General features: G+C 41.3%; 1 protein-coding gene across 3 annotated transcripts; it reads right to left on the bottom strand.

Annotated features, from left to right (window-relative positions):
* Window positions 1–688: 688 nt before the first annotated feature.
* Window positions 689–26,216, bottom strand: LOC117606806 (beta-1,4-glucuronyltransferase 1). 3 transcript variants are annotated; one of them, XR_013062651.1, is made up of 7 exons: window positions 25,765–26,216; window positions 7,637–8,159; window positions 5,812–6,189; window positions 5,352–5,687; window positions 4,509–4,751; window positions 2,180–4,280; window positions 689–2,093 (listed from the first exon to the last, which is right to left on the bottom strand). XR_013062651.1 is itself a non-coding variant. In XM_034329726.2 (6 exons), the coding sequence occupies exons 2-6, from the start codon at window positions 7,976–7,978 to the stop codon at window positions 4,083–4,085; spliced, it is 1,497 nt and encodes a 498-aa protein (XP_034185617.1). In that variant the 5' UTR covers window positions 7,979–8,159; window positions 25,765–26,216; the 3' UTR covers window positions 2,139–4,082. The 3 variants fall into 3 exon arrangements, 2 of the variants coding, with proteins under 2 accessions (XP_034185617.1, XP_034185618.1); XM_034329726.2 differs by lacking the exon at window positions 689–2,093 and having other exon boundaries at window positions 2,139–4,280; XM_034329727.2 differs by lacking the exons at window positions 689–2,093; window positions 25,765–26,216 and adding an exon at window positions 10,033–10,552 and having other exon boundaries at window positions 2,139–4,280.

Below are 26,216 nucleotides of genomic sequence, written 5' to 3'. Positions count from 1 at the left end.
AAAGTCAAGTCAGATTTTCTTTTATGTGCTTGTACAAGTATAATATACATATGTTCAAAGATACAATGTTTCTCGAACACTTCCTAGTACAGAGAAACATTTAATGAATTAATATACATGTTCGATATTAATTTAACTTATATTAACAACAAATACTTTCTTTTCTGTTTCAAGCATCACTTGTTTCTTCAAGAGTATCTTTCAGATGTCATTTCTATAATAGATTATTGTTTTGTACAATATGCTGGATCATTTATATATATATATATATATTTTTTATACAATCTAACACAAAGTGTTTTAACTAACAATACGTATAATTTTTGTTTGTATTAAACACACAGAATATTTAAAGTTTATAAAAGATGTATGTATATTTTTGAAAATAATAGTATTGAATTTTAAAATTTATACTAAGGATCATTATTGTTTTTTAGTTTGATTATTTCATTGTATTTTATACAATATTATCAAGAGGAAACTTTCATGTAGTATTTGTAACAAATTTGGAAAAGTTCTTGTTTCAACATCTGTGAAAATTTAGTGTAACACAGAAAATATATATATACTGTTGGCTATTAATATTTACAATACGTACAATTATAATATATAATAATTTTATTTATTTCTTTCATGATTTTATAATTTTTTTTGCAATTTTGCACTTTGTCTTTATAATAAAGTGCTCAGCAGAGAAAAATAAATTCAATAGAGATGAATTACACGTATTAAAACCTAATTATAATAAGAAGAAACTAAATGACGTTAGAGGAGAGAAATTTTTCTTTCATTTTTTGTTATTATAAAAAGCGTATTATAGGTAAAATCTTGTTTACATGAAGAATTGATTAATATGTTAATTATAATAATAAAATGTGTCTTAAAGTGCCATGAATTATTAGAATTGATATCTGTTAGTATTAATAATTTATATGAGGAATTCTTCAAAGATACATTGCACCTTGGAAACATTTTTATTATTATAATTAACTATTTACAATTGAATGGGCATTTTTAGGTGCTTTCAAGTCCAACACACTGCTTTCAAACGCACACGCATGCGCATATACGCATTGAAGATAAAGACAATAAGGCACAGAATACACATTATTATTTACGAGCAATCATTACACCGGATTGCACAGCCCCGACGAATAAAGAAGAAAGGCAAGAGCATTAAAAGGAACTTATCTTGTCAGAAAAATCTGCTTTCACAAATGAAACTACTTATCAGGAGATTTATATTAAAATACACCACTGGTGTCTTTAAAAATTACTCAGCAGTATACATGCCAGATATACAATATTTTTTTATATAGTAATATTAATCTGTAAATCAAATTTTTTAAATAATTTTTTAAGCACACCATAGAATATGCTTTCTGTAACTTAAAACTTCAATTCAATTCAATTCATTTTTTACTTAGAAGAGAATGTTACATAATTTTCCATTAGTTCTTCTTTTTTTCTTGCATGACAGTATCCTGTTATTTATTCCAATTTATGTCTTCCTATAAAACAAAATTATAGTGAACTGCAACATGTAAAAAATTAAATTTTTCTTACGACAATTGAGTATTTGCTAGTGTAACTAAATTTCTTTTTCAATAATCAGCAAAACAATCATTGAAGTAGCAGATAGCTTGTGCCCTATGGTTATCACAAAAATTGGGTCAGCATTTTAGATTTCCCAGAATATTGTCTCGATTAAAGACATTTATTACTGTACTCAGTTATTTTTTAAGTCTTCTGATAAAAAAAATCATATTTACATTTGTAGCCTTTTTCAGATTACTCGGGGCGGCGATAAAAAAGATGTGTGTGTGTATATATAATGTAGTAATATTATAATTGTGTGCATTGTGCATGTGTCACACACTATTGAGAGTACTCACACGAAAAAGAAACTTGTTGATCACTTGGAACAATTGACTGTTAATTGTAAATTAAATTGTACAATTGATTACTAAAGAATAGTGACTTCATTTTTGTTGACTAGTGAGAGTACCCTTAGCAATGTCGAATTATGCACATTTTTTACTATCTCACTCATTTACTGTCATGCTTTGTTTGACAGTTAATTTTGATAGGTACTAATTGCACAATAGATAAATACAATTAAATGACAATAAACACAATTGAGAAAAATAAATTTTTACTTTAGAAAAAGAACACTTGCGTCACTTTCATCGATAAAATATCGCAATTTGGAATCCACAGACACGTCCAACATTTCATGACAGTACATTTTCTTATCTTAGAGTATTGAAATTCACATTGTCTTCCTAACCAACCGTGTAAAATAGTACAAGTTACGTTATGCTTATGCTTAAAGGTACAGACATATTTATATCTCTTGTTTTCATTCACATACAATGTCGAAGGTGTTCATAAAATACACAAAGTCGTAATTGCATAAGAAACATTTCTTCTCGAACGTGATCTACACAATGATTCTTTTAAAAGTATTAGCACATAATGTACAGTTACGAAATAGATGTATGACTTTATGAAAAATGGTAGCAAACAATTATCCTTATGGATTCGTCACGTGACTTTCTTTAGTGAGATTCAAAATAACAATTTCTTCTTTTTTATAATGATCAAAAGTGAACAGAGTATTTCTTTCATGATTGATATCTAACATTGGAAGCACCAATCATTTTTCATCAGTGTACAAAGAAACGCGTTAATCTTAATTCATTACACTAAGTAAAGAATCATTAAACAACTAATGACTTGACGTTCTTTAATCGAAGATTATTAGGATAATATGTCCTAGTAAACTGTTATCAAATGTTCTTCAGTCTTGGAGAGTAAAATGTTCCTGGCTTCATGAATAATTCGTGTTTGATTTGTTTCATTATTCTTTTCTCACGTTATTCGTTGAAGAACACAAAACTAAACACAACTGAGAATGTTACATAGTTGACTTAAGTGTGATTACTATGTTTGTATAACAAAACATTGCCTTTACATTTTATACATATTATCTTATAGCTTCATTTGGTTTTACATTTGTTTTGTTATATAACCAAATCACTTAATATTATTTATCCTTTAATGATAAAAAAAAAAAAGAAAAGAAAATGATGACTTCAGTCATTTGGATCATAGTGAACCGCACAAAGCTCTATGCCTCTGTACATGTAAGAATCATAAATATAAATTAAAACCATTTATTTTATTTTCATCGAAACAGGAAGCATAGAGTCTGCGTTTACTGTGACATACACTGTTCAAAATAATTAGATGATCGCTTTATATAACCGAGATGATCAACTAAATGTTCGTTAAAAATTCTACGAGTATAAAATTACTCCTGATATTCAAATGTGCATTCCAAATACAAGATCGCTTAATTAACTTGAGCAGTGTACTTTTTTTGGCATGTATCTGCATACTTGTATGCTTCATTAACACAATTTTCATTCCCTCCTGTTGCCTGTTGAACGCAAAGGGCAATGGGGAACATGGAACGAGACAGAAATGCACACATTCACCGAGGACCACAACATTTTTGTATATACGAGGCACCATTTTCGACGCTACTATGTACAATTTATTCTAGCTAAACGCGTTTTCTGGGTGAAAAATACGTGTAATAAGATTCTTTTACAGTGAAGAGAACTAAAGTCTCTCTGTGATTTTGTGTTTATGCTGCCATCACACTTTTGTACTGCTTAAGAAGTATAAGAAGAAAATAATTAATCAGCGAGAAACGAAGGATTGACGCACAACATGTGACTCGTTGCAGGAACTAACGATCATAGGAGAAGTTGAATCAAACGCGAGGTTGCCCCGTCGAAAATCTAATCAACAATTTTCTATTTTCGGCACCGTGTCGATTGGCATCATTTTTTATCATAAAAATGTCTTCACAGGTTCTTCTCGCTATAGGAGACACTTAAACGGGCATGAACCTGTCCACTGAAGCCACGTCTGATCAAAAGAAGCCTCCCGCGAACATTGCTGTTGTTTCGCTGTACTTCTGACATTCTGGACGTCGAAGATGGTCGCAGGTGATGCCACTTCGCTAAATGACACCTGTGGAGCACGCACCGTGCTCTTATCTCTGCGGGCTACACCGCGCAACCCTTCCGTGTTCCATAAAGAATTTTCAATTCCGGAACGATTATCTTCTTTATCAGAGAGTTCGTCTTGGCGGTCAGCATCTCTCGGTGCGGGTCCCTCTTGAAGATCTTGATACCCGGACGATGGATCAGGAACGCGTTGTCCAAGATAAGGAAATCGTAGTCGAGAACGCACAATGCGTAACCCTGAAGTGAATGAGAATTATATCAACAAGAGCATTCAATCAAATCTCAGATTATCTCAGAAGTAGTAAGGCACTTGAACTTGACCGATAAAGTATGCTTTGGCTTTGCCGAGTTAAGCCACTTATAAAGATAACATAAATTAGAATGATTTTACTGCAGCCGATAGGTTGACTATTTGAAGAATGACACTACGTTTATAGATTAGATTTTGATTTACTCAGTTCACACCTGTGGCATTTTATCGCTTTTCCCCTCCCAGCTGAGCCTCTCGTCGTACAGAGGCTCATGATTGGTCCCTATGAAGATTGGCTCCCAGTGAACGAAGCTACCAGTCCTTTTGCCTACATGGAACACGTGGAGGCCCTCGGTCTCGGGCGCTTCCTGCCATTCTTTGCTTCGAGGAACGTTATGGCAGCTGGAGCATAGCTTCTTGTGGAAAGGGATAGCGGTGCCAGCCTTCAGCATCTGGGACTGAAAGAGAAATAAACGTCTGAAGAAAAGAGTAAACAGATGATCTAACTCCATAGAGAAACAAAGAATATTCAATTATCTATATTTATGATGGAAGCTGTGCTCTGACCGACAGCTGAAAAATGTTCTCGAATGAAAAAGTGGTGGAATTGAATTGAATGTTTGATAGAAGTGCGTCCAGTTGGCCAGCTGCGCTTCCCAGCGACGCCATTAATTGCCAGCATCAAGGTCCACGGTCAAAGGAAGCGACATTGATTAAATGACCCTCGTGTCTGCGCCATTTAACGCATTGTCAGACATCGGTTGCAGTCGCTGACGCGCTCTTTCGCACGGCGCTTAATTACCTCCAAGCTCGATTTGCTTAAATGTCAAGTGTGAACGGACTCGATGCCGTGCTTTCATTTCGGTACGCTTCCATTTTGCGGCTAATAATAAGCTTTCCCTGTGGTCGGGATTTCTCTCTCTATCTTTCTGTCCACTTACATCTGAATGAGAATCAAGGGTCAATATGGTAGAACAGAGGAGGGAACGGTACGGCAGTCGTGTTCCTTTCTAGGCCATAGTGCACAGGGGTGTCCGTAAACACGAACTCTAACTTACCAACTGAGTCTTGTTATTCGGCGGTTGGCTCTTCTCGTCCACTTCAAAGATGGACAGTACAAAAACTTTTGGATTGGGCTTGTAGAGGCTCGGTTGGTCTCTCTTTCTGATCATCTCGAGGAACTTAGCGGGCAAGTTTGGGCTCGGATACAGTTCGATGTCGCTGGCACACACGTAGTACGTAGCGGCCGACTCCCTGGCTATATTGCGGCCAACGTTCACAGGGTAAAGCAGCTTCTTCTCGTTCTTGTACATCTTCGAGAACGTCACGTTCACCCATGGCGGTCCCAGCGAGCAATTGTACGTGTCAGAGACGACCTTCTCGCTTGGGGGTACCTGTGGGGACGAATGAGATTCTGTAGAGGCATGGAGGACTATGGGTAACCTCATTGGGCAGGAGCCTCCCCACAAGGATAGTCGGACATGCGGACTGCCCTACTAGAACCGTAGATACACCCACCACTTTTGGCACGTGTTTGCTGCTAAAAAAGACGTGGAAGGTGACCAGCTGCGAGATCAGGGTGCTGCCACAGTTTCTCGAGTACTTGATCGCGTCCAGCGTCGCCGCGAAGTCTGTGCCAGGGGCGTGCATCGCAATCGATATCGGCGCCCTCCATCGCTCTAGCAACGGTTCCAGATTGTCCAGGAACGTGTAGTCCGCGTGAGTGGTGTAGGTCACGCTCTCCCAGCACCTCACCGCCATGCTCATCGGCACGTAATTGTAGAGGACCCAATAGTCGCCCCGTTGGGCTCTCCTAGGATTCATGGACTTCTCGTTGCAGAGGATGGCATCCTTCAGGCTCATCGTTGGTCGAGCAGATGGCAGGCTGCTGTTCACCTAAATGAGACATCAAAGGAGGTGAACAGTGAGAAACATCGGAGGTGCATCTATGTTAGTACAATGATTCCTGGGGTATACCTTTGATGGCCATTCTTGAAATGTTAAATACCGAGGATATGATCCCAACTGATGAACTGTGGATCCATTTACTAAGTAATATTACAGATGCTGAGGACGCGATAGATACGAATGGTATCTCAAACGTCGACCAGTTATTTGAAGAGAACAAAAAGGGTATCCACTGGTGAAAGGTTTCGTCGAGGGAAGGTAAAAGCGGTGACGTCAGTCGTGAACGAAATATACGCGGTAAAACGTGAAAAAAGAATGAACCTGCTCATCGAGATTCTTCGTCCATCGGTAATCTTGTCGGGCAGAGGTTGGGCAGGAAACAGGAGAGGATTCTTGGCTGCTGTTCTTAGCCACCCATGGAATATGTACTGCACAATATTTTAATATTAACTACACGTTCGATTATTAATTTGTCTTTTTTTTTTAATAGGATGTTCGTGAATAGAAGCACAGTTAAGAGGAATTTCTACTATTTCGCCTTCTGATGATTTCTTCATTTTTTTTAAAGAAACAAATGAAAATACCGTATCGTCATTTGTTGTCTCCCCCTTCCAACTTTCCCCAGACGATCAGCTGTTCAAAAGGGTCAATGAATTATTCACAGAGTCGTTATTTATATCCTGTAGCACGGGCAATTTCACGGGTCGATCGTTGATTCGATCAGAAGCAGTTGATTTGTTAACATCATGATGTCATAGAATAGATTGAACCGCCACGATTAGCAGTCATAGCTCTTCGCTCGAGCCAAGTGCAAGGAATCTCTCGTACAATTGCGATAATTGAGAGGAAAGGTCGAGAGAAAATCATGTTTTATCGTGCTTTCCATCGAACAACTCAATTTCCTTGTTACCAGCTTTATTTATTACAATTTTATTTAACAAGCCTGATAACCATCGAACGTAGACGACAAGGTGATTGAACAGTGTTTCAATCCAAGAATATAGTACACTGTGAATGTACAATTCAACAGTGAAAGTTGAGAAACACTGATTTTCCACCAGTTTTTTGGATACTTTTTAATTTACGTTAACCATCGAACGGCGGACCATGGAGAGAGGTACAATTTCCATTTAATTTCCTATTCGATATTATTTTCATTTTTTAAATTTTACGTTGTATCTTTAACCTTAGGGTAATATTTTGTAAGTTTGGGTCACAACTGACCCAGACTCCGCTGTTGAAAACTAAGATTGCGGCAAAAGAAACAAAATTGTTCTGCCATACCGACAGTGGTAATAGACTGTATGACTCAAAACCCAGAGTCAGGGGATTCCCCAAAGCCTGTACCGTCATATTCATCAGCATCCTGATGATTCCTACCCTAGCCTGACCTACGCCCTCTATACGATTCATCTATAATCTGAAAATCACTCACCGTTTGATTCCGGCCACGATTATCGACAGTCTCGAGCGACGACTTGGTGGTCGGCAGCCTGGTCCTGGCCAGGCTGGTCGAATTGACCCCATGGACAGCCTTGCCAGAGGCATCCTTGGTGGCAGGCAGCGCCGAGGATGTGGCACCCTTCTGGGTACCGTTCACTAGTTCCACTGAGCCGAAAGTGTCCGACTGTAACGGCGCCGCCCAATTGGTAGGCGGTTCCTCGATCCAGGGCCCGGAGGAGCCGAAGTGGGCGCACACGTAGAGCAACACGCAGATGTTGAGCACCACCGACACGCGAAGTGCCCAATTTCTACGCAGTATGCTGAACATGCTCATTCTCCAGCCTCCTCCAGGACCGTGCTCTCCGCTTAGCGCACCTTGATTGTCTTAGGTTCCTTGGAAGTTGTCTTTGGTGTCCTGCTCCACCACCACTCCACCCCGGAGGGGCCCGTGCTGCTCCGCGATCAGGATCTAAGCATGATTCCAGAGATCCTCGACCTCCTCTGACTGCTGCTGGCTGAAAAGAATAGGCACTGGTTAATGGAAAGTGTTCTGCTCCCATTGGTCCTCTGGAAGCACGATGGCCATAGGGCTCTGGCCCTTAGGGAGGTGCCCGGATCAGAGGACTGGGCATCGCTATGTACACCAAAGTAAGTCAATTCTAAATTTCTTGAAAAGGAAAATGAAAAGCAGCAGTAATAATTGACACAAGTATCTCAGCCCTCCCTGGAATAGGAAGGATGCTGTGTGGGCGTTGACCTACCCCTTAGGGAAGTCAGATTCTATTACTTTATTCTATGAAACCTAGTAGGACTATACAGTTGCGCGTCTACAGAGACGATGATTACGTATTAATTAAAGGGAATCAACGATGGCATAATCGTCTGATGACTCCTCGGAGATTGAAATGAGGAAATATGGTAATTCCTTGGAATCTTCTTGGCTACCTGTGCCCGGCGAACGATCCTCGATGAACCTATTGTTCAGCACACTTTCGAAACGTTCGAATAAACACGAAATTTTCAAGCTTTTTGCCCGGGAAAGTTAAACGCGGCAGCGTACGCTGCTTAATTCCCGGCTCGCGCAACACAACGCCGTGTCTAACGATCCAACAGCGAAGCCATTGCCATGCTCGTTCGCAGTCATTCATGCGTAGTGAGAGGCCGGGCAAAAAGATCGAACTAGCAACGTGTCATTATCACCGGTGGCTCGGTTAGGTAACCAACCATCGCTAACAAGCCGCATTTCTTTCAACGACCCGGCTGCCGCACTCGGGATCATGAATCAACGTTTAAGCAACGTCCAGTGAAATCAAAGTGGAAGATGACTAACGATCAACCGCAGAAATTCATGACGATCTAAGCCCATTTTTTGCCCTAACGGTGGCCCAACACTTCCAGCTGATAAACTTTCACTTAGCTTAGCTATGTCCTTAGAGAATACCTGGTCCTTGGTGAAACGATGAAGGATTTTTTGAATGTTGAAATTGTTTTAGGTCAAGCTAGACGTTTTCTACTGTTGATTTGATAATTTGAATTTAGATCATCTCTGAAAAGATCCAGGGCGATAGAGAAGCTGCTTTACCCTGGGCCTTTGAGTCTTTTAGGGCTACTCGATGGACAGTTGCATTTAGGTCGATAGTAACTTTGCAATTTTAAGATTTATGATTTAGAAAATTAATATTCGAACCTCTGAAGTTCTGAAGCTAAACGCTTGAGGTCTTAGGAGGTGGAGCCAAGGCTCTAAGAACGAAGGACTCTGATATTTCTCGAACGGCCTAATTAGCGGAACAAAATGTCTTAAATTGAAACAACTCTGATCCTATCATCGGCCACGAAGACGTTGATAATTTTCTGGCTGGTAGGAAGAAAGTTTCACTGAATTTTCTGAGAACAAATAGATAGTTCTCTCTCCTTTGTTTCGTAACTGAGTATTACTGCTGGGTTTGGTAATAGAGTTATTATCAGGTTGAAAGCCGTCTCGTACATCGGCCGGGTATTCAATTAGAAACGTAATGGCGGCGGAACAGCTTCTTTTGTCTGGAATTAGGAATAGTCAGACCTCCTGGTTGTCTTCAAGGAAATTTCACATATAACGAAATTACGTGACTGTTCTTAAATTCATCTTGGAGAATACTTTCGTTTACTTAACGCGATGTTCTTCGACAATAAAATGGAGGACTGCTGTATCGACTTCCGTAAGGGAACGCTACCATTCCTTTTCTATCGATCGTCAGATTTTGTTGGCACAAGAAATGGAATGCGGTACACTTGACTTCCAACGGGTCATCATCGTCCCATTTATCCAAGAAATTTCATTCCCGATACAATCCTTCCCTTGTGCTCCATTTTAAACGGGAAATGATAAAGTAATCGTTCTTGGAAACGCACCGGATATTATTTTGTTGCTTGATAAATATAATAACTCTGACGTTACACTTGGTCGATGTTTCTTCGTTTTACTAATTTCTCTGGCGAAATTCAACTCTCGTCAGATCGATGTCGATCGCGATCCCGAAACGCCCACGACATCCGGCCGTGTCATCCGGTCGTACACGGAAGTAGGCGTAGGTGACCGAAATTGATACGAACTGGTTTCCGAATCTAGAGACAGGCTTTTATTCACCTCGTTCTCTTTACACAAGTCTCTCCAGTGGTCTGATCTCGTTATTTGATGATAAGCATAATTTCTTTTTATTATCTTTTGTTATTTTTGATCAGTGTAAGCAGAAATATTACAATGGGATATATCTGTTATAAATCAAATATGAGGATTTGCTTAAGTTTCTTAAGCAAACACACGTATATGGTGTGTTATAAAGCAGTAGAGTCAATTGAACTCGAGGGGGGGTTTCAAATTTGGTAACCAAGAAAATTGGTAACTAAGAAAGTTTGGTGGCTGGAAAATTTTGTAACCAGGAAAATTGGTAACTAAGAAAATTTGGTGGCTAGAAAATTTTGTAACTAGGAAAATTGGTAACTACGAAAATTTGGTGGCTAGAAAATTTTGTAACTAGGAAAATTGGTAACTAAGAAAATTTGGTGGCTAGAAAATTTTGTAACTAGGAAAATTGGTAACTGAGAAAATTTGGTGGCTGGAAAATTTTGTAACTAGGAAAATTGGTAACTAAGAAAATTTGGTGGCTGGAAAATTTTGTAACTAGGAAAATTGGTAATTGGAAAATTTTATATTTTCCACACTTCTATCCTATATCGCACAACTGGTGTCTCTAATACCTGTATGTGGATTTAATTCTGTAAATAGACGCTTGGCATCCTATGGATATTCCATCGGAACAAGGTCATTAACATTAAACGCGACAGGTTTAATGACGCTAATGAGGCTGAAAATAGCAACCTCGGCCACTGGTTTTTTTTTCCTTTTAACGCTTACAATAACTGCGAGGCCTTCGATTAACCTCGGTCTTAAGCAAAAATCTCATCATACTTCCACGTAAAACGTTTGTCAAGACATGAGAATAGACCTGTAATTTCTTGGCCGTTGCCTCGATAATGAGTCGGTTGAGTCACTCGTTTAACACCACCGCTCCAACTCGTCCTCGACACGTCCCCAGCCCGACAGGACTTCGATTTTTTTGCGAAACTCCCGTCTAACAATTGCTTATTTCCCCGCTCCATAATTCATTTCGTTTCTACGCGACCAACGCACATCCATTTTTCATCTAACATTGATTTTGGGGACGATCGAATGTGTCTACGGTCCTTCGAGTACGACGGGGAATTCTAATGCGATTCTTCGAATAAAACTGAATAAAAAGAACTTTCAATTTCGCAAGATGGTCTGAAGGTTAATCGCGTCAGTCGATATCAGTAAAAAGACTCCATTTACCAAATTCTATCGACCAAACTTCCACTTGGCATTATTTATTATTAAAATCCACCGAGACAACATTCAAATTCCAGGTAAAGTCCAAAATTACAGAGAGCAATTTCCTTAATCTGCATTAGGAACGTGCCTTAAATTGCTCGAATCACTGCTATTGTTCGTAGAAAAGAAACGCAGGCTTTGTGGGATTCATCACCTGTCGTTGGAGACCAGAGTCACGTGGCTAAGCGGATGGTTCAACGAACTCGTGACTATACAAGATTTAATCTACTTGCCTCAGTTTCCTTCTGGCCTATATGGAAAGTGAGGTCAAACTTCTGTTATAGTCATCGTTCACTATAGTCACCTACCGACTGGGCCTTTCGTGCCGAAGATGACCGTAGTCACCCATTGCTGAGTCCTCCTTGAGGAGTAGAGCACTGATAATACACTGGTGCACACAGGTCGCTGACAAATTGCTCGAGCAGACTCTGCGTTTAAATTGCCCCATGACCGCCGACCTGGCTGCGTAACTCACGTTGTTCGGCCATTAACGTCGATTATTTCAAGTATGCGCATCTATGTCACGTATGCCCGTAAATCCTACCTTTCAATCGGGCCACTCGCTGCTCCGCTTCACGTCCGTGAACTCGATTCGGCTGTTCTGCCCCCTCCCTCTTAAAATTATGATCAACCATGCGTGCATGGTGTATTAAAGATGATTATAGTCGTTAACTAACACGAGATTAAAGGAGACGGTAGGCATACAGGGCCACTCAGGTGGTGGGGTATTAGAGTGCTGGGTAGTGGGGACCTAGAATACTGAATACTAGGGTATTGACTGCTGGAATACCGAGTACTGGGGTTTTAGAGTGCTAGGGTATTGGGACACTAGGATATTGAGTGCTTAGTATTTGGGATACTAGTGTACACAGGGCTTTGGTACTGGAGTGCTAAATACTGGGGTTCTAGAGTGTTGGGTACTGGGGTCCTAGAATACTGAATACTAAGGTACTGACTGCTGGAATACCGAGTACTGGGGTTTCAGAGTGCTAGGGTATTGGGATACTAGTGGGCTTTGGTACTGGGGTTCTAGAATGTTGGGTACTGAGTACTGGGGTTCTAGAGTGCTGGGGATGCTGAGTCTTCGAGTACCGAGTTCTTAGGGTATTGGGTTCTAAGGTACCAAGTCCTAGAATACTGAATACTAGGGTACTGATTGCTGGAATACCGAGTACTGGGGTTTCAGAGTGCTAGGGTATTGGGATACTATTGGGCTTTGGTACTGGGGTTCTAGAATGTTGGGTACTGAGTACTGGGGTTCTAGAGTGCTGGAGGTGCTGAGTCTTCGAATACTGAGTTCTTAGGGTATTGGGTTCTAAGGTACCAAGTACTAAAATACTGAGTCCTAATGTACTGAATACTAGAACCTCGAGTTCTAGGGTACCAAACACTAAAGTACTGAGCACTAGAATACTCTGAGTCCTTCACTGAGATACTCTACAAACAGCCATATTAGTCTTCAATATCACCTCCTAAAGATAAAAATGACACTTTTCTATTCAAAATTCGTCTTAGGACCATGGAAGAGCACGTTAACCAGGGTCATCCTCTTAACTCATAAAGTAGTTTCGGGCATAAGGTGTGAGGTAACGCATTACACAATATTTCGAGTGTATCATGCGTACCGAAACGCGTGCAACAGATCGACCTTTCTATTTTCGAAGCAGCCGTAGGCCTTTTAAAGCTTACGAAACCGTCGCTGAATTGCGGATCTTTCGTGTCAAGGTGGCTAGATACGATGACGTTCTTCCGGCATAGCGAGGAAATACGCCGCATGCTTATTGATAAGTTTGATGAATAAATTGACGAAGATCATCGCTAAACGTTCGAGTAAACAGGCTAGTTAGACAGGGCACTCTGAAAGTTTTGAGAATTCCCATCAATGCTTTGACTCAAGTTATATTTTGAAATCTAAAACTTGTTCTATTGATGAATTCTCAAAACTTTCAGCGCGAACGTGATTAGACGATTTATACTTTCATATAAAAATAGAAAACTAAGTAACATTTAATCTAAAATACGTCAGGGCATAATTAACAGAAGTACCATATTATTTGCAACAATTACACTCCATTTCCGACTATTTATTGCACGTGTGATTACGTGTACGATCGAGTTCAATTACTTTTCTCAAAACAAAGAAAAGTAGAAATTGCAATTTGCGATATCGTATGAACAATTTCTTAAGAAAACAAATCAAGGAAAAAAAGAATTGTCGTGACACGATTACACGATGCGTGTCAATGCCACGTGTTATCGAGGAAAAAAAAAATAAACAAATTATAAAATGCAAGAATCATCGATTTTTATAGGGAAAACGATGATACGTCACATATCAATCAATACAGCGTGATGCAAACGGATTCCTGCGCGTCTGCAGACAGAGTGGAATGATCGTCCTATTTCCGTCGGCACGTGCAAGGAATGTCGCGACATTGTTGATGAAGAAACATAAATACTTCTTAAACGATGACGAGATATTACATAGAAATGTAAATTATTATACATGGAATTTCTGTTAATTACACTCTGTCTTTATAGCCTTCTCTGGACTCACGCTGAAAGTTTTGAGAATTCATCGATAGAACAGTTACAGAGCCACGTACCGTAAGCTTCATACTAATTGTTTGGCGATTCTTTTTTTCTTTTTAATTAATCAATCTTTTGATCGTTCAAACAGTTTGGATAATCGGGGATTTTCCGTAACTCGTACAGACGGCTCGACTTTCCAATCCAATTAATAAGCTATATTCGAAGGCCGGATTAGAACGGTGTACCGTACAAACGATTTCACGAAATCAAGTTTTTCATTTCGATGATTTTTAATATTTGCGAAACATTGATTGCCGGCTATAGAACGACGCGATTCCCGATAACTCACTTCCCATCCCGTTTTTTCGTCGATCTGAAAATATTCCATTTATTCCATTTGTTACAACGTCCTAGTTATTCAATTTTATTCTATCTATTAAACAAGTAGTTGAATTAATTGTTCCGTATTAACGAGGCTGAAGAGGCAAAAACGTTCGAACGGAAATGTAAATATGTACAATATAGCTCAGGGATTATTAACGACGCAGACGTCGGTGAGATACGATTGAAAAACAATTTTATTTTTATCGCGGTTGCAAAAGAAAAAAGAAAAAGTGCAAATGTTAAAAGCAAAAGCTTGAGATTTGTGCCGATATTGTGCGGACACCACGTTCGTGCAATTATTTGCGATCGATAACACGCGAGAATGGAAAGCTAAGAACAGTTTGATAAGTTATTTTTTATTGGCCGTTACGATAAATCGATGTGAAACAAGAAATCAGCGGAAACGGATTGAATTTCCGAAATTTGATCGGCGTCGTAAAGTCCCGAACTTTTGCGGCAGCGCCGAACCGACGCGCGACGAGACGCGCCAACAGTGGACATATCCCCACCATTTTGTGCCGCGCCGTAGGGCCCAGTTTCAGACTGACCACTTTCTATGGCGCCACGGGGATTGTAGATTATCCGAAACACAAATATTTCTATAATGGACTCGATTTTAAGGTATTAACCCTCGAAGAATAGAATTCAATTGAAATTGGGACTCTCTCCATGGTCCGCCGTTGGGGGATCAGTTATAAGGCCCTTGCCAAAGTGCATGATTGTAATAAATTATTTATAGAAGAATTTGAAAAGTAAATGGACAAATTACAATGGCCAAAGTCGCCCCTCTGTACCAGGCATGCATATTATTCATGATGCCCCTTCCGCAATTCATTGGGGTCCATATTTAATTTGAACCATTATCATTTATTCATATAGTGTTTTCACACCTCGGCACACAGTTTTATGACATTACAGGCAACATTTACGACCTGACAAACGGTAGTCTCAATGTCCCAATGCGCCAGGAGACCTACTCCTACTCCTGCTGCACAGGGCGACGTGGTGGGGCCGGACAGCCGAGGCAGGCAGACATTAATGATTCCAAGTGTACGTTGAAAGACGCCGGGGAATAGTTTCAGAACCGGTTAAACTCCCGCGACAACCTTGAGGAGAATTCTGCGGAATAACGAGGCAGACCACGTTTCGCAGCGGGGTGGGGAAGCCTTACAAATTCTAATGGGCAAGTTCACGGTTCCTGAGCCCGTTACAACGCCTCGATCGTCCACTCGGGGACGACTTCTCGGCTAAGCCCGCGAGGGATCGACCTTCCAGGAACTTTTTTCCCTACTTCGGTGTAGTCCCTGGCTGTCGGGCCTTCTATCGGGTCCTCCGGCTATCTGACACCAGTGGGAAAATTCGCAGACTATCGAAAATGTCTTTATACCATCCCCACAGCCCTTGAAAATCGTACACGTTCCGAGTTGCCCGATGAAGTAACGGGTAACGCGTTTAACCAGTGCACGCCAGGCCACTATAAATAATCACGGAGACCCGTTTCCTGCTTGGCGCGTTAGGTTAATGCGTTGCCACGGACAAAGCGATGTTTAGCTCGGCGAGCACTCGTAAGAACCGGACGCGAGAAAAATCGGCCCTCCGAGCCAGTTCGCGACCACTTGGTTACCTGTTCTCTCGGAGGTCCGCGCTCTCTGTTCATTGACTCTACGTGTTTCCTACGGTATAGAGGTTCGTTGAACATCATTTAAGCGTGGAATTTCAATTATAATGAAAATGTAGCAATATAATGTTGGGGTAATAACCAAATCCTGACAGCACCCTCTACTGTCCACTCGACTAGACAATGGGGGAACCTAGCATGGGGGAGAGCAGGGGATGTGTATTAGGATAGATAGTTAAATGAGGATTGTAAGAGGGTTGGTATTGCGAATTCCTTCAAAGTACCATTACTCCCTAAGCTCTCTACTTCTTCTGGGGGTATTAAATCTTGGAACCCATAAACTGCTATGTGAAATAAGGTATTGCATGTTTTTCCACAAACAGGAGGAAAGAATATAATTTCTCAAGTCGAGCCCGACGCTCCTTACGTACCTTACGTAACTATAAGGAGATATGCCAATCGGCATTAGCCTGGTTCATATAATCTGGAATAATTTAATAAATCGCCGAGACAGCTTCGATCGCGTCTCAGGGGGGCCGTTTGGAAGCATCGAACCGCAAGGAAATTGCTTCGGCCATGAGGGATCGACGCATTCGGGTTCGATGGGCAGGTGTATCTGACGTATTCGAAACTTTCACGTTGGTGCAATATTTTTTTAACTGCAAGCATTGACGTAATTATTTGGAAGGAGCCAGGTCTCCTATCTTTACTAGAAATGACATGTTCCAAAAGGGGGCCCAGTCTGTATTTTGGGGAGGCCAAGTCTCCTAGCTTCACTAGAAGTGCTAAGGGTCCCAGGAGGGGCCCAATCTGTATATTGGGAAGACTAGGTCTCCTAGTTTTACTAGAAGTGACAATTGTTCCAAAAGGGGGCCCAGTCAGTATTTTGGGGAGGCCAAGTCTCCTAGCTTCACTAGAAGTGCTAAGGGTGCCAAGGGTCCCAAGAGGGGCCCAATCTGTATATTGGGAAGATTAGGTCTCCTAGCTTTACTAGAAGTGCCAAGTGGCCCAAATAGGGCCCAAGCTACAATTTGGGAGCCCAGACCCACCCACTGCCAATGGCAATAAAGTCTGCACGATCGATGCCAACCGGTTTCATTGAGACCACGCAACTCTTTGTTGAAAAATTGAATATCATTTTCTCGGAAGTAATTGAAGTCATTAAAAAGAGTAGACAGTTTAACCGACATAGTGTTTTCCTGACGATTATACGGTTAATTTACGTGCACGTGTAATTGAAGCGGTTGATGTTAACAACGAGGAGTTTAATTATCCTCCGCAATGTGCGGCACATGACAATTCAACGATTACCTAATATGCGTTATCTTGCGGCTCGATTAACACGAACGTATCATAAAATGGAGCGAAAAGCGTGAAAAGGTGCGGTTCAACGTGTAATTTCGTAAATAATCACTGGTTATTTAGAAGGACGCACGAAACGCAATTATCTCGACGAGAAGTTTTGCGAAACAGACGGATGAATAATCACCGGGTTCGACGGAACGTGGGATTCCTCGTTTCGTCGATGAAAAATGAAACGTTCTTCGCACTTTCTCGCGCGGTTGGGTAAAATAAATGTATAAATAAGATTTTTTCTTTTTAGTGCGACGTACACGAAATTCCGCTCTTCGCGCGGCTAATTAATATTACAGAACCTGGAACGCTGATTAAGCTAGTTTTTATCTCACGGTAAATAACCAGATACTCCTTTAGCCCCATAAATTCGTCCGAAGACGCGAGCGTCGCGTATTATTTTTTATCTTAAAAAGGCGCTTTAATTATCGATCGGGGGAAAAAAAATTTATTTCCTGCAGCTGTGCGCAGTGCCTGATGAAATATTGCTTCCGATATACAACCTCTTTTTTATCCTCTTCAACTGGTAACTTTGTTCTGATTTAAAGAGAATCGTACGCTATAAATCCATGAATTTTCCTTCGTTTCCTTCCGATCGTTTCTCCTTTATTGTTTCTTTAAATTACCTAGTAACCGTATTAAACCTGGCCATCAATTTTCTTTCTTTTATGGAAATCGGGAACGAAGGAATCTGGACGGTGATTTCCGTACAAGTACTGTCACCAGAGATATCGTATTTGGTTTCACTGTAGGAGAGTTCCCTTTACAATTAACTGGATCACAACAGATGTGCGTTCTGCTCCACTGCCACCGACCGTGCTATATAACACCGAGAAACTCGCAGCCGGCATTGAAACCTTTGGAAGCTGATATTTCTTCGCGTTACACGAGTGAATGCAGTTACAACAGGTATAATTGCAAGGTATCGTGTGGAGAAAGGTGGAGGAAGCGAGATCGAGCTGCTTTACCGTACGAAACTGGATGAATAAAGAATCTTTAAGTATCGAGGGAGGTTGGAAAGGGTGGAAGGAGATAAGGAGGGGTTAGAATGAATAGAATTTGATGGCAGAAGGTGGGAGGATCAGCGAGAGTCGAGGAGAGCTGAGAAGAGCTGAAAAGGGTTAGGAGGACTCAGAAGGTCAGGAAGATCTGGGAAGGTCCGATGGGAGGTAGAGGGAACGAGGGAGGGTCAAAGAGTGCCAGAGAGGTATAGGGAGGTCCAGAGAGGGAATATGAGGCGAGGAGTGGCAGAAAGGGTCAGAAAGACCCAGGAAGTCAAAAAGGTCCAGGGAGATCTAAGGAAATTCAAGGGGAGCCAGGGAGACCCAAGGAGAGCCAGGAAACCAAGGAGTGCTAGGGAGGTTCAGATAGGCCCAGAGAGCCAATGAGAGGTAAGGAGTGGCAGAAAGGGTCAGAAAGACCCAGGAAGTCAAAAAGGTCCAGGGAGATCTAAGGAAATTCAAGGGGAGTCAGGGAAACCCAAGGAGGGCCAGGAAACCAAGGAGTAATAGGGTGGTTCAGATAGGTCCAGAGAGCCAATGAGAGGTAAGGAGTGACAGAAAGGGTCAGAAAGACCCAGGAAATCAAAAAGGTCCAGGGAGATCTAAGGAAATTCAAGGGGGGCCAGGGAGACCCAAGGAAACCAAGGAGTGCTAGGGTGGTTCAGATAGGTCCAGAGAGCCAATGAGAGGTAAGGAGTGGCAGAAAGGGTCAGAAAGACCCAGGAAGTCAAAAAGGTCCAGGGAGATCCAAGGAAATTCAAGGAGAGCCAGGAAACCAAGGAGTGCCAGAGAGATCTAGGTAGATCCAGAGAACCAATGGGAGCTAATAAAAGGTAGAAAAGGTCAAAAAGACTCAGAGAGTCTCAAGAAGATTAAACTATACTGAAAGACCAATAGACACTCAAAAACAAAGTAAAACATCGCATTAAGAATTAAATGATAGCATACCGAAGATAAGGCTAAAGATAAACCACCAGACGGCTGAAAATACTCGGAAGTGGTGTAAAAACTGAATCAAAGTAAACTAATTATAAATCATTGCGAAGAGAATAGAATATACATACGTCATCGAGTTGAAACCGTGTGCGCGGAGGCGTGATAAGCAAAACGTAGATAATAAACGAATCGATACGCGTCATCCGGAATTTAATGTTGCATGTGACACGCCATGAATAAACATAAGCCGTAGCCAATTCGCGTTTGCAATACCGTTTTATTTTCTTTACCGGCTTTATTGATTATGCCGCGACTCTTGCCTTCGGCGAACCAGCCGAACGTCGAGTGGCTCTTTGACCGATCGCTCACCCCCTATCTCTTACCCTCTGAACGCACTTTGTCTTTCATAATAAATTGACTATACCATCGAGGAGGATGGAGCATAGGTCATCCTTAGAGCCCCGCTTTATTATTTTCATTTCAATTTTCCAAATCCTCTACCTATTTTCCACAAAATAGATCATCATTTTTCAAACTGTTCAAATCATCCAAATACTCAGCGAAGCATAACGATACATGTGTCGCTAAAATGTTCCCAAGGGCACTTAGCAAGCCGCGTAATAAATTCAATTAAACCCTGCTAACAGTTCCTTATTCGCTAGGAAGCAACGTCAACAAGTTTCCCGAGCACGCGTGTACTTTCACGTCTCATCTTCCGCGGCCCTCTCCTTCTTCCATGAGATAATGTCCGCGATCCCAATTCCAAGATAACACGCGGTTGACGTAACGATTATGTAATTCCCCTGGCGACCTACTGACACCCAGGTCCGATTTTACTTTCGGTCTAACGAGGACCGCGAAGCGACGGTCCGCATTTGAACCCTTCTACCGGATGAAAGTACACCTTTCAGACTTTCCCCATTTTCACGGCTCCGTGGCATTCCTCGGCGTGCACTTTCTTCGGAACGGCGCAGCGGTAAAAGCGTTTCGAAGAGAAACCATGCCACGGATCTCTCCCGATTACAGATTCGATAACGGGAAATCGGAGAAATCCGAGCCATCATCTGAACGTCTAGTTCGGTCTCTAGATGGTAGTACCGATCGGTAATCCCTACTTCTAGCAACCTTTTGTCAGAAAAGTGTAACGAGAATGTAGAACTCGAGAATTCAACCTTGATCAGAAAAGCGTTAACAAATGGTAATTAGTGTTTTCTTAAGCGAACACGTACAGCTGGCGCGAAAAAAGAAACGGCAAGGTTGTAAGAGAAAAATAGATGTAGGTTATGGCGACCGTTTAAATTACTTCAAAGGGTTCAGTCCTCTAATCGGGTCTTCGTCGGGTGATCCGTGGCGATAAAAAGCAACGCGTCCCTGAGCATCGTCGTCGTTAACGTTCGCTCAACTCTGCGTCGACGTAAGACAGAAGGCCGAGCTTTCACCTTACAAGATCGTCCCCGTTTCTTAGATTCTCGTTCTGCCGGACTTCAAGGTCGTTCCGAGGATGTTAGCCGACCTCTGCGTCATTCCGGATGGGATATGCATAATGACCCTAGCGGTGTACCCCGAGCCACCTCCGGTAAATATTTAACGATCCGCTGGAACGGGTCGAAGACGAGCGGTTCGTTGTAATTGGCGACGGAGCTAACGATAAGTAGCAACGAAACCAGGTGCGTTTGAATTCTATATGAGTAAGCGGAAGGAGGGGAGGAACGACCCCCTCGAGTCTGACTCAACAGTGAACCTAGGTCGTAAGTGCATTTGGTCGTGTCAAGAGGATCTTTGATATGCATTACGACTGTTCCGGTAGCATGGTGTGCTATTAGAATGAAAGCAAACTATATTGTTGGGAGGGTGAGTCATATGGACTAGAGAGGGCCCTACTGCAGTGAGAACTAGGACTTCAATTCTGTATGCCACAGGTTTCTGACTTGGAAAGATTCCTGTGTGCCATAGGTTCTTAACTATGAAAGATTCCTGTATGCCATAGGTCCTTGATTTTGAAAGACTCCTGTATGCAGTAGAATCCTTAGGCAGCAGCCTTTGGGTTCAGTAGAGCCCTGTATAGAGAAGGGCCACATATTCAATAGGTTCCTCTATAGAGCAACCTCCATGTTCAGTAGAACTCTTCATACAGTAGCCTCTAGATATGATAGAGGTATGTATACAGCAGGTCCACCAGTCAGTAGATCCCTGTATAGAGCAGGCCCACTCATCCAGTATATCATCATATAGGGTAGACCCCAGGTTTAGTTGGGTCCTGTGTACAGTAGTCCCTGGACATAGTAGAGCCTTGTATACAGCAGGCCTACCCAGGTTTAGAGCCTTGTATGCAGTAAACCCCCATACACAATGGAACTTCATACTAAGTATACCTCAGCTCCCAGTCGCTCGATAATTAGAAAATCAGCACCAAAGAAACAGCTCTCTCGCTTTCATCTTGATTCTTCGAGTACCTGTCCGATTATGTAACTGAATATTTACAAATCTTCCTTGCTTGGAGGATCCTCCGAAGACTCGATCGAGTTTCTCTTCCGATCGGTTTAAGTAATTGGAGCTTTAAAAATTGCTGCTCATAACCTTGGCTAGGGCACCGCGGATATCTGTAGCCAATAGAAACTTTGTTTGAAGGATTCCTCGGGGATCCTATCAAGTTTCTCGCGCTTCCTCCCTTGTTTCATCGAGTACTGATTATTTCAGGCACTCGGTAATCTAGGACGGCCCTGTTTTACGTATCCGTTTGATAATTAACGTCGGGCTGGATGTATCGGAAACTGAAATGCGCTTGTACAGTAATTAATGACGCGAGGATTTATTAACGAACGAAATTTTAGTGGGAAAATCTCCTCCACTGATCTTATCAAGATTCTCATTCATCTTTGAATACTGATTGCTTTCTGTAACGAAGCAGTCTGTAAGAGTCCATCGTTTCGATCTCATCAATTTTATGATGTTGTTAATCGTGTATGTTAATTTTACCGAGATTAATCCTTCGGACAGTATTTCTGTCAGAAGCTCGTCGAGGAAGAAATAATCAATTTTGCCATTGGACATATTTCCAAAGGGAGACGAAAGTAGCCTGGGAACAATCCACTTTAGCCGCTAAGCGTCGCGTCGAATTTCGGGCACCGTATGGCACGCACGTGTTGTATTATGGCTGACCACAGTCTGGCGATATTTTAACTCTTTTTAACCGAGAAACGATCTTTCCCTATGCGGCCGAGGGTCGTTTACGTAAATTACGTGTTTACGTGCTTGCACAATTTACCGGCTTTCCTGGCGACCACATGGCCCTGGTAACAAGGGGCCATGTATTTCGTTACACCGCCCCTACGTTTCAATTTCATTCGAAATAAACGCTTTAGATATTTTCTAGATGAAAAAAGAAATAACGCTTGTCATGACATCGCGTAATAGTACGCGCAACGTTCGTGACTAGCGTAACGATTTGATCTTCTTTAAGAATTTATACGACCAGCCGTCGATGCGGTTGTAAAAAATGACAACAATTTGTACCACGTCGAATGAAAGAACGATATATTACACCGATTCCATTGGGAGTTTAATCTAACTGTTAAGTTAGGTCTTAACACGCGGCCATTTTGTTGCGTGTAAGGTCACACGCTTCTTAGATAAGATGGTGGATCATGTTGGTAATCTTCCGATAAAAATTTAAGTCCCAATCCGCCCCTATCCTATTCCCTAGGATTCCCCAGGAAAAATGGTTCCCGTCTTTCCTTTTGGGCATTCCCAAAGAGAAGGGGCTCCCATGTATAAGAGTCTGGCCCTAAATTACTTTTAATCACAATATCGTCAAAATTGATATTTGGAGAATTCCTACTTCCCCTATATCACCATTTTCCCTAGAGAATATCATACAGTGTGCTAGAGCACACGAGACCCTGCAGGAATGTTTAAAAATTGATAGGACTCATCTTGCAGGTTATGAAACCTGATGGCCCCTGATCGATGACTCGATGACAGACACGCAAGATCTCGCCCTGGTTACACTTCCTGTTACTATATCAGAGACCGCAACTATTCAAGTAAGAATTTGCATGTCTTAAGGAAACAGTCGAAGATAAGCGGGAAGCGTTGAAATTTATACCACAAGTCGTTCGTTGGCCGGTTAATCCGGTGGATAGAGTCGGTTCGTTTCACGAAAGAGGGAGAGAGAGAGAGAGAGATGAAAGTAATAATTCCCCACGCCGCGGAATATCAATAACAGATCACGGCTAGAATTGCGTACTATGCTGAGTCACAATTAATTACCTACGAGGGAAATCTAACAGGCATAACGGAACTATTCTCTTATAGATCGTGTTTAACAATTGATCACGTGTCGATAAATAATTATAACCTACAAAATATAATGGTTTTTATTCCTTGTCCGTCTGACGCGCGAACCGTAATATGGATCAAGAGACGCTTGCACCCTCTATCGATTATAGTTCGTCCATATCCCTAGAACGTATTTAATGAAGCGACGCGGTTGCACGCAAACTTCCTGACTGACTATTTTTCTACAGTTCATTCACTAATGCTCCCCAGGAAGCTAACGAAACTTAGGCGAGTTCGCCTGTCGAGAACGATTAACCTCCCTAAATCATGAACGTTCCGTGCGTGTTTCGTGTAAAAGTTAGTATCATTTCCCTCGGCTAAGTAGCCCCGCTCTCTAGCAGAAAAATTAGACAAAAGTATGGCGTAACTCGTAGCGAAACTTCGTTTTCGATTGTGACTTCTTTTTCCTGGACGGTAATTTGTGTTCTGAATTGAATAGCTCGGTTCGTACACCGACATCCGGCTATAAATAATTCATAGTTGCCTCTATTCTTTTTTTTTTCTGCACTATTTTGGTATAGAAATCAGCGGGATATTTATTTGTTGAGTCACGAGTTCGAAATATTTTGAGGTTACTATTAGCCACATTCAAAATTCGCGGGCTTTCACTTTCAATATTTTTCTTTATCAATATTAAAAATAAATATTTTAATTCTGAAAACGAATATTAACGCGGTTTTATTTAGCCCTTTATCGAGGATAAATATTACTAATATGACCCTCCTTCCTTCGCATTCTTGTCACGTCGAGTATTACGTCCAGGCCATCGCATGCATAAAACTCTACTCTTATTTAATTTTGCATATCGTGCGATGAAAGAAGGATAAAAATATTTATTCGAAAATGGAGGATATCTTTGCTGCTTGCAAATGAATTTTTATATAACATCTCATCTAACCTAAGTATTCAATGCACGAACAAATACGATTGTTATTTCATTTTAGGTTAGAGAAATAGATTTCTATCTACTTTAAACGCGACTAATCGAACAATTATCATCTATTCTCTTTTCCACTCGTCGTTCGACACAGTTGCACGAATTTCACGGTACATTTTCAACCCTGCCGTTTAAATTTCAAAAATGGCCGACCTCTAGTTAAATTTCGCGCGAATAATTTCTTCACTTCCGGGAAAATATTGGGGAAATCCCAATTGATGGAAAAAAAGGAAGTAACGCGGACATCCGTAGACTTGATAATCACATTTTTCTTTTCTTTCTCGTGATGGGGAAATCCCAATTGATGGAAAAAAAGGAAGTAACGCGGACATCCGTAGACTCGATAATCACATTTTTCTTTTCTTTCTCGTGATGGGGAAATTGCTTTAAAAACAACTGCGTTTCGAAATCGAGTTTCGAAAAATCGAACGGAATGAAGTTGTCGGTCGATATCGATTTCTGTACGAATATTTTTGAAAATGTTTTGACCAAGAGAAACATATATAAATCTTGAACGCAATGATGTATATTATAATTAATTCTTGTAAACCATCATTGAGTCAGCTCTTGGACATTGCGACTTTAATTACTTAAGCAAATTGTTCGATATATTATACAGTGATCGTTACATCTCGATAATCGAACAATTGTGCTATCGAACGAAACATACGCTTAATTGTTCACGATAATTCGATCAGAATAATAAATTAAATACCATTGATAGTTTAATATTTCAAGCTGCTTAAAAAATTATTTTGGTTGCCATTTTAGCGAATGGCCAGTTCAATTTTCAGATTCTCAAGGGATTAATTATCTCCCGTATTCATCACTGTAAATTACAGAACACTCTATTTGCGGTAGCCTCTAAATCTTTAACCAGCAAGGTACATTTAATATTTAACAGAAAAGAAACTCGCAAATAAAATGCTAACCATATTCAACCCCGTATGTAGGCCGCCGGTATGGTCGTTGCATATGCGTATATAATTTAGTAGCCCTGTTTCAGCCGGTATAAACAAAGTCTCAAACGATTCTCATGAAAACGTTCAAGAAAAGAAAAAAAAAAGAGGAAGCAGACAAACCAGTGTTGGCTGATGTACCGCTAAAATTCCAATTAAAATTATAGAGAACTCACCGTGTACACTTTCAGCGTGACATTTCGGTGGCTGAGAATTTCAGAAAAATGTCGTACACGATTTTTCGATCCCGTAAACGAGCCTCCTCCGTTGCACTTGCACCACTGAATAACCCGATCACGGCCAGTCAAAAAATCCACGGTATGAGGTTCATCGTGATGCACGCTCGAGTTCCAAGTATCTTTCACCGGCAGACGTTTTCTGGCCGGGTAACGAAACTCGTGCGAATTCACGTATCTGATCACGAGGTGTTTCCACTTCGAGAATATACCCTCCAAAGCCGTCGAGTTTTCAACCCGCTCCGTGAGGGAGAGACACGACAGCATATAGAGATGGACAGATACGGACGTCGTACGCGGCCCGGTACTAAACGATGCAACTTTAAAATCCGAGTGAAGAGCGTGACATCGAGTTAAAGAGAAAGGGACGAGAGCGTGCACTGAAATACCTC

Source organism: Osmia lignaria, chromosome 8, assembly GCF_051020975.1.
Source record: "Osmia lignaria lignaria isolate PbOS001 chromosome 8, iyOsmLign1, whole genome shotgun sequence".
Lineage (NCBI taxonomy): Eukaryota > Metazoa > Arthropoda > Insecta > Hymenoptera > Megachilidae > Osmia > Osmia lignaria.
Note: the sequence above shows the minus strand (reverse complement) of the source record. Positions and strands in the feature narration are given on the sequence as shown.

What these genes read in the sequence shown, in the direction of transcription:
- LOC117606806 (XM_034329726.2), bottom strand. Translation starts at nt 7,978, where the DNA reads ATGAGCATGTTCAGCATACTGCGTAGAAATTGGGCACTTCGCGTGTCG. An exon ending in ATCGTGGCCGGAATCAAACG is followed by an intron (nt 6,190 to 7,636) that starts GTGAGTGATTTT and finishes TGTCTCATTTAG; the next exon opens with GTGAACAGCAGCCTGCCATC. An exon ending in AAAGCGATAAAATGCCACAG is followed by an intron (nt 4,281 to 4,508) that starts GTGTGAACTGAG and finishes CATTCACTTCAG; the next exon opens with GGTTACGCATTGTGCGTTCT.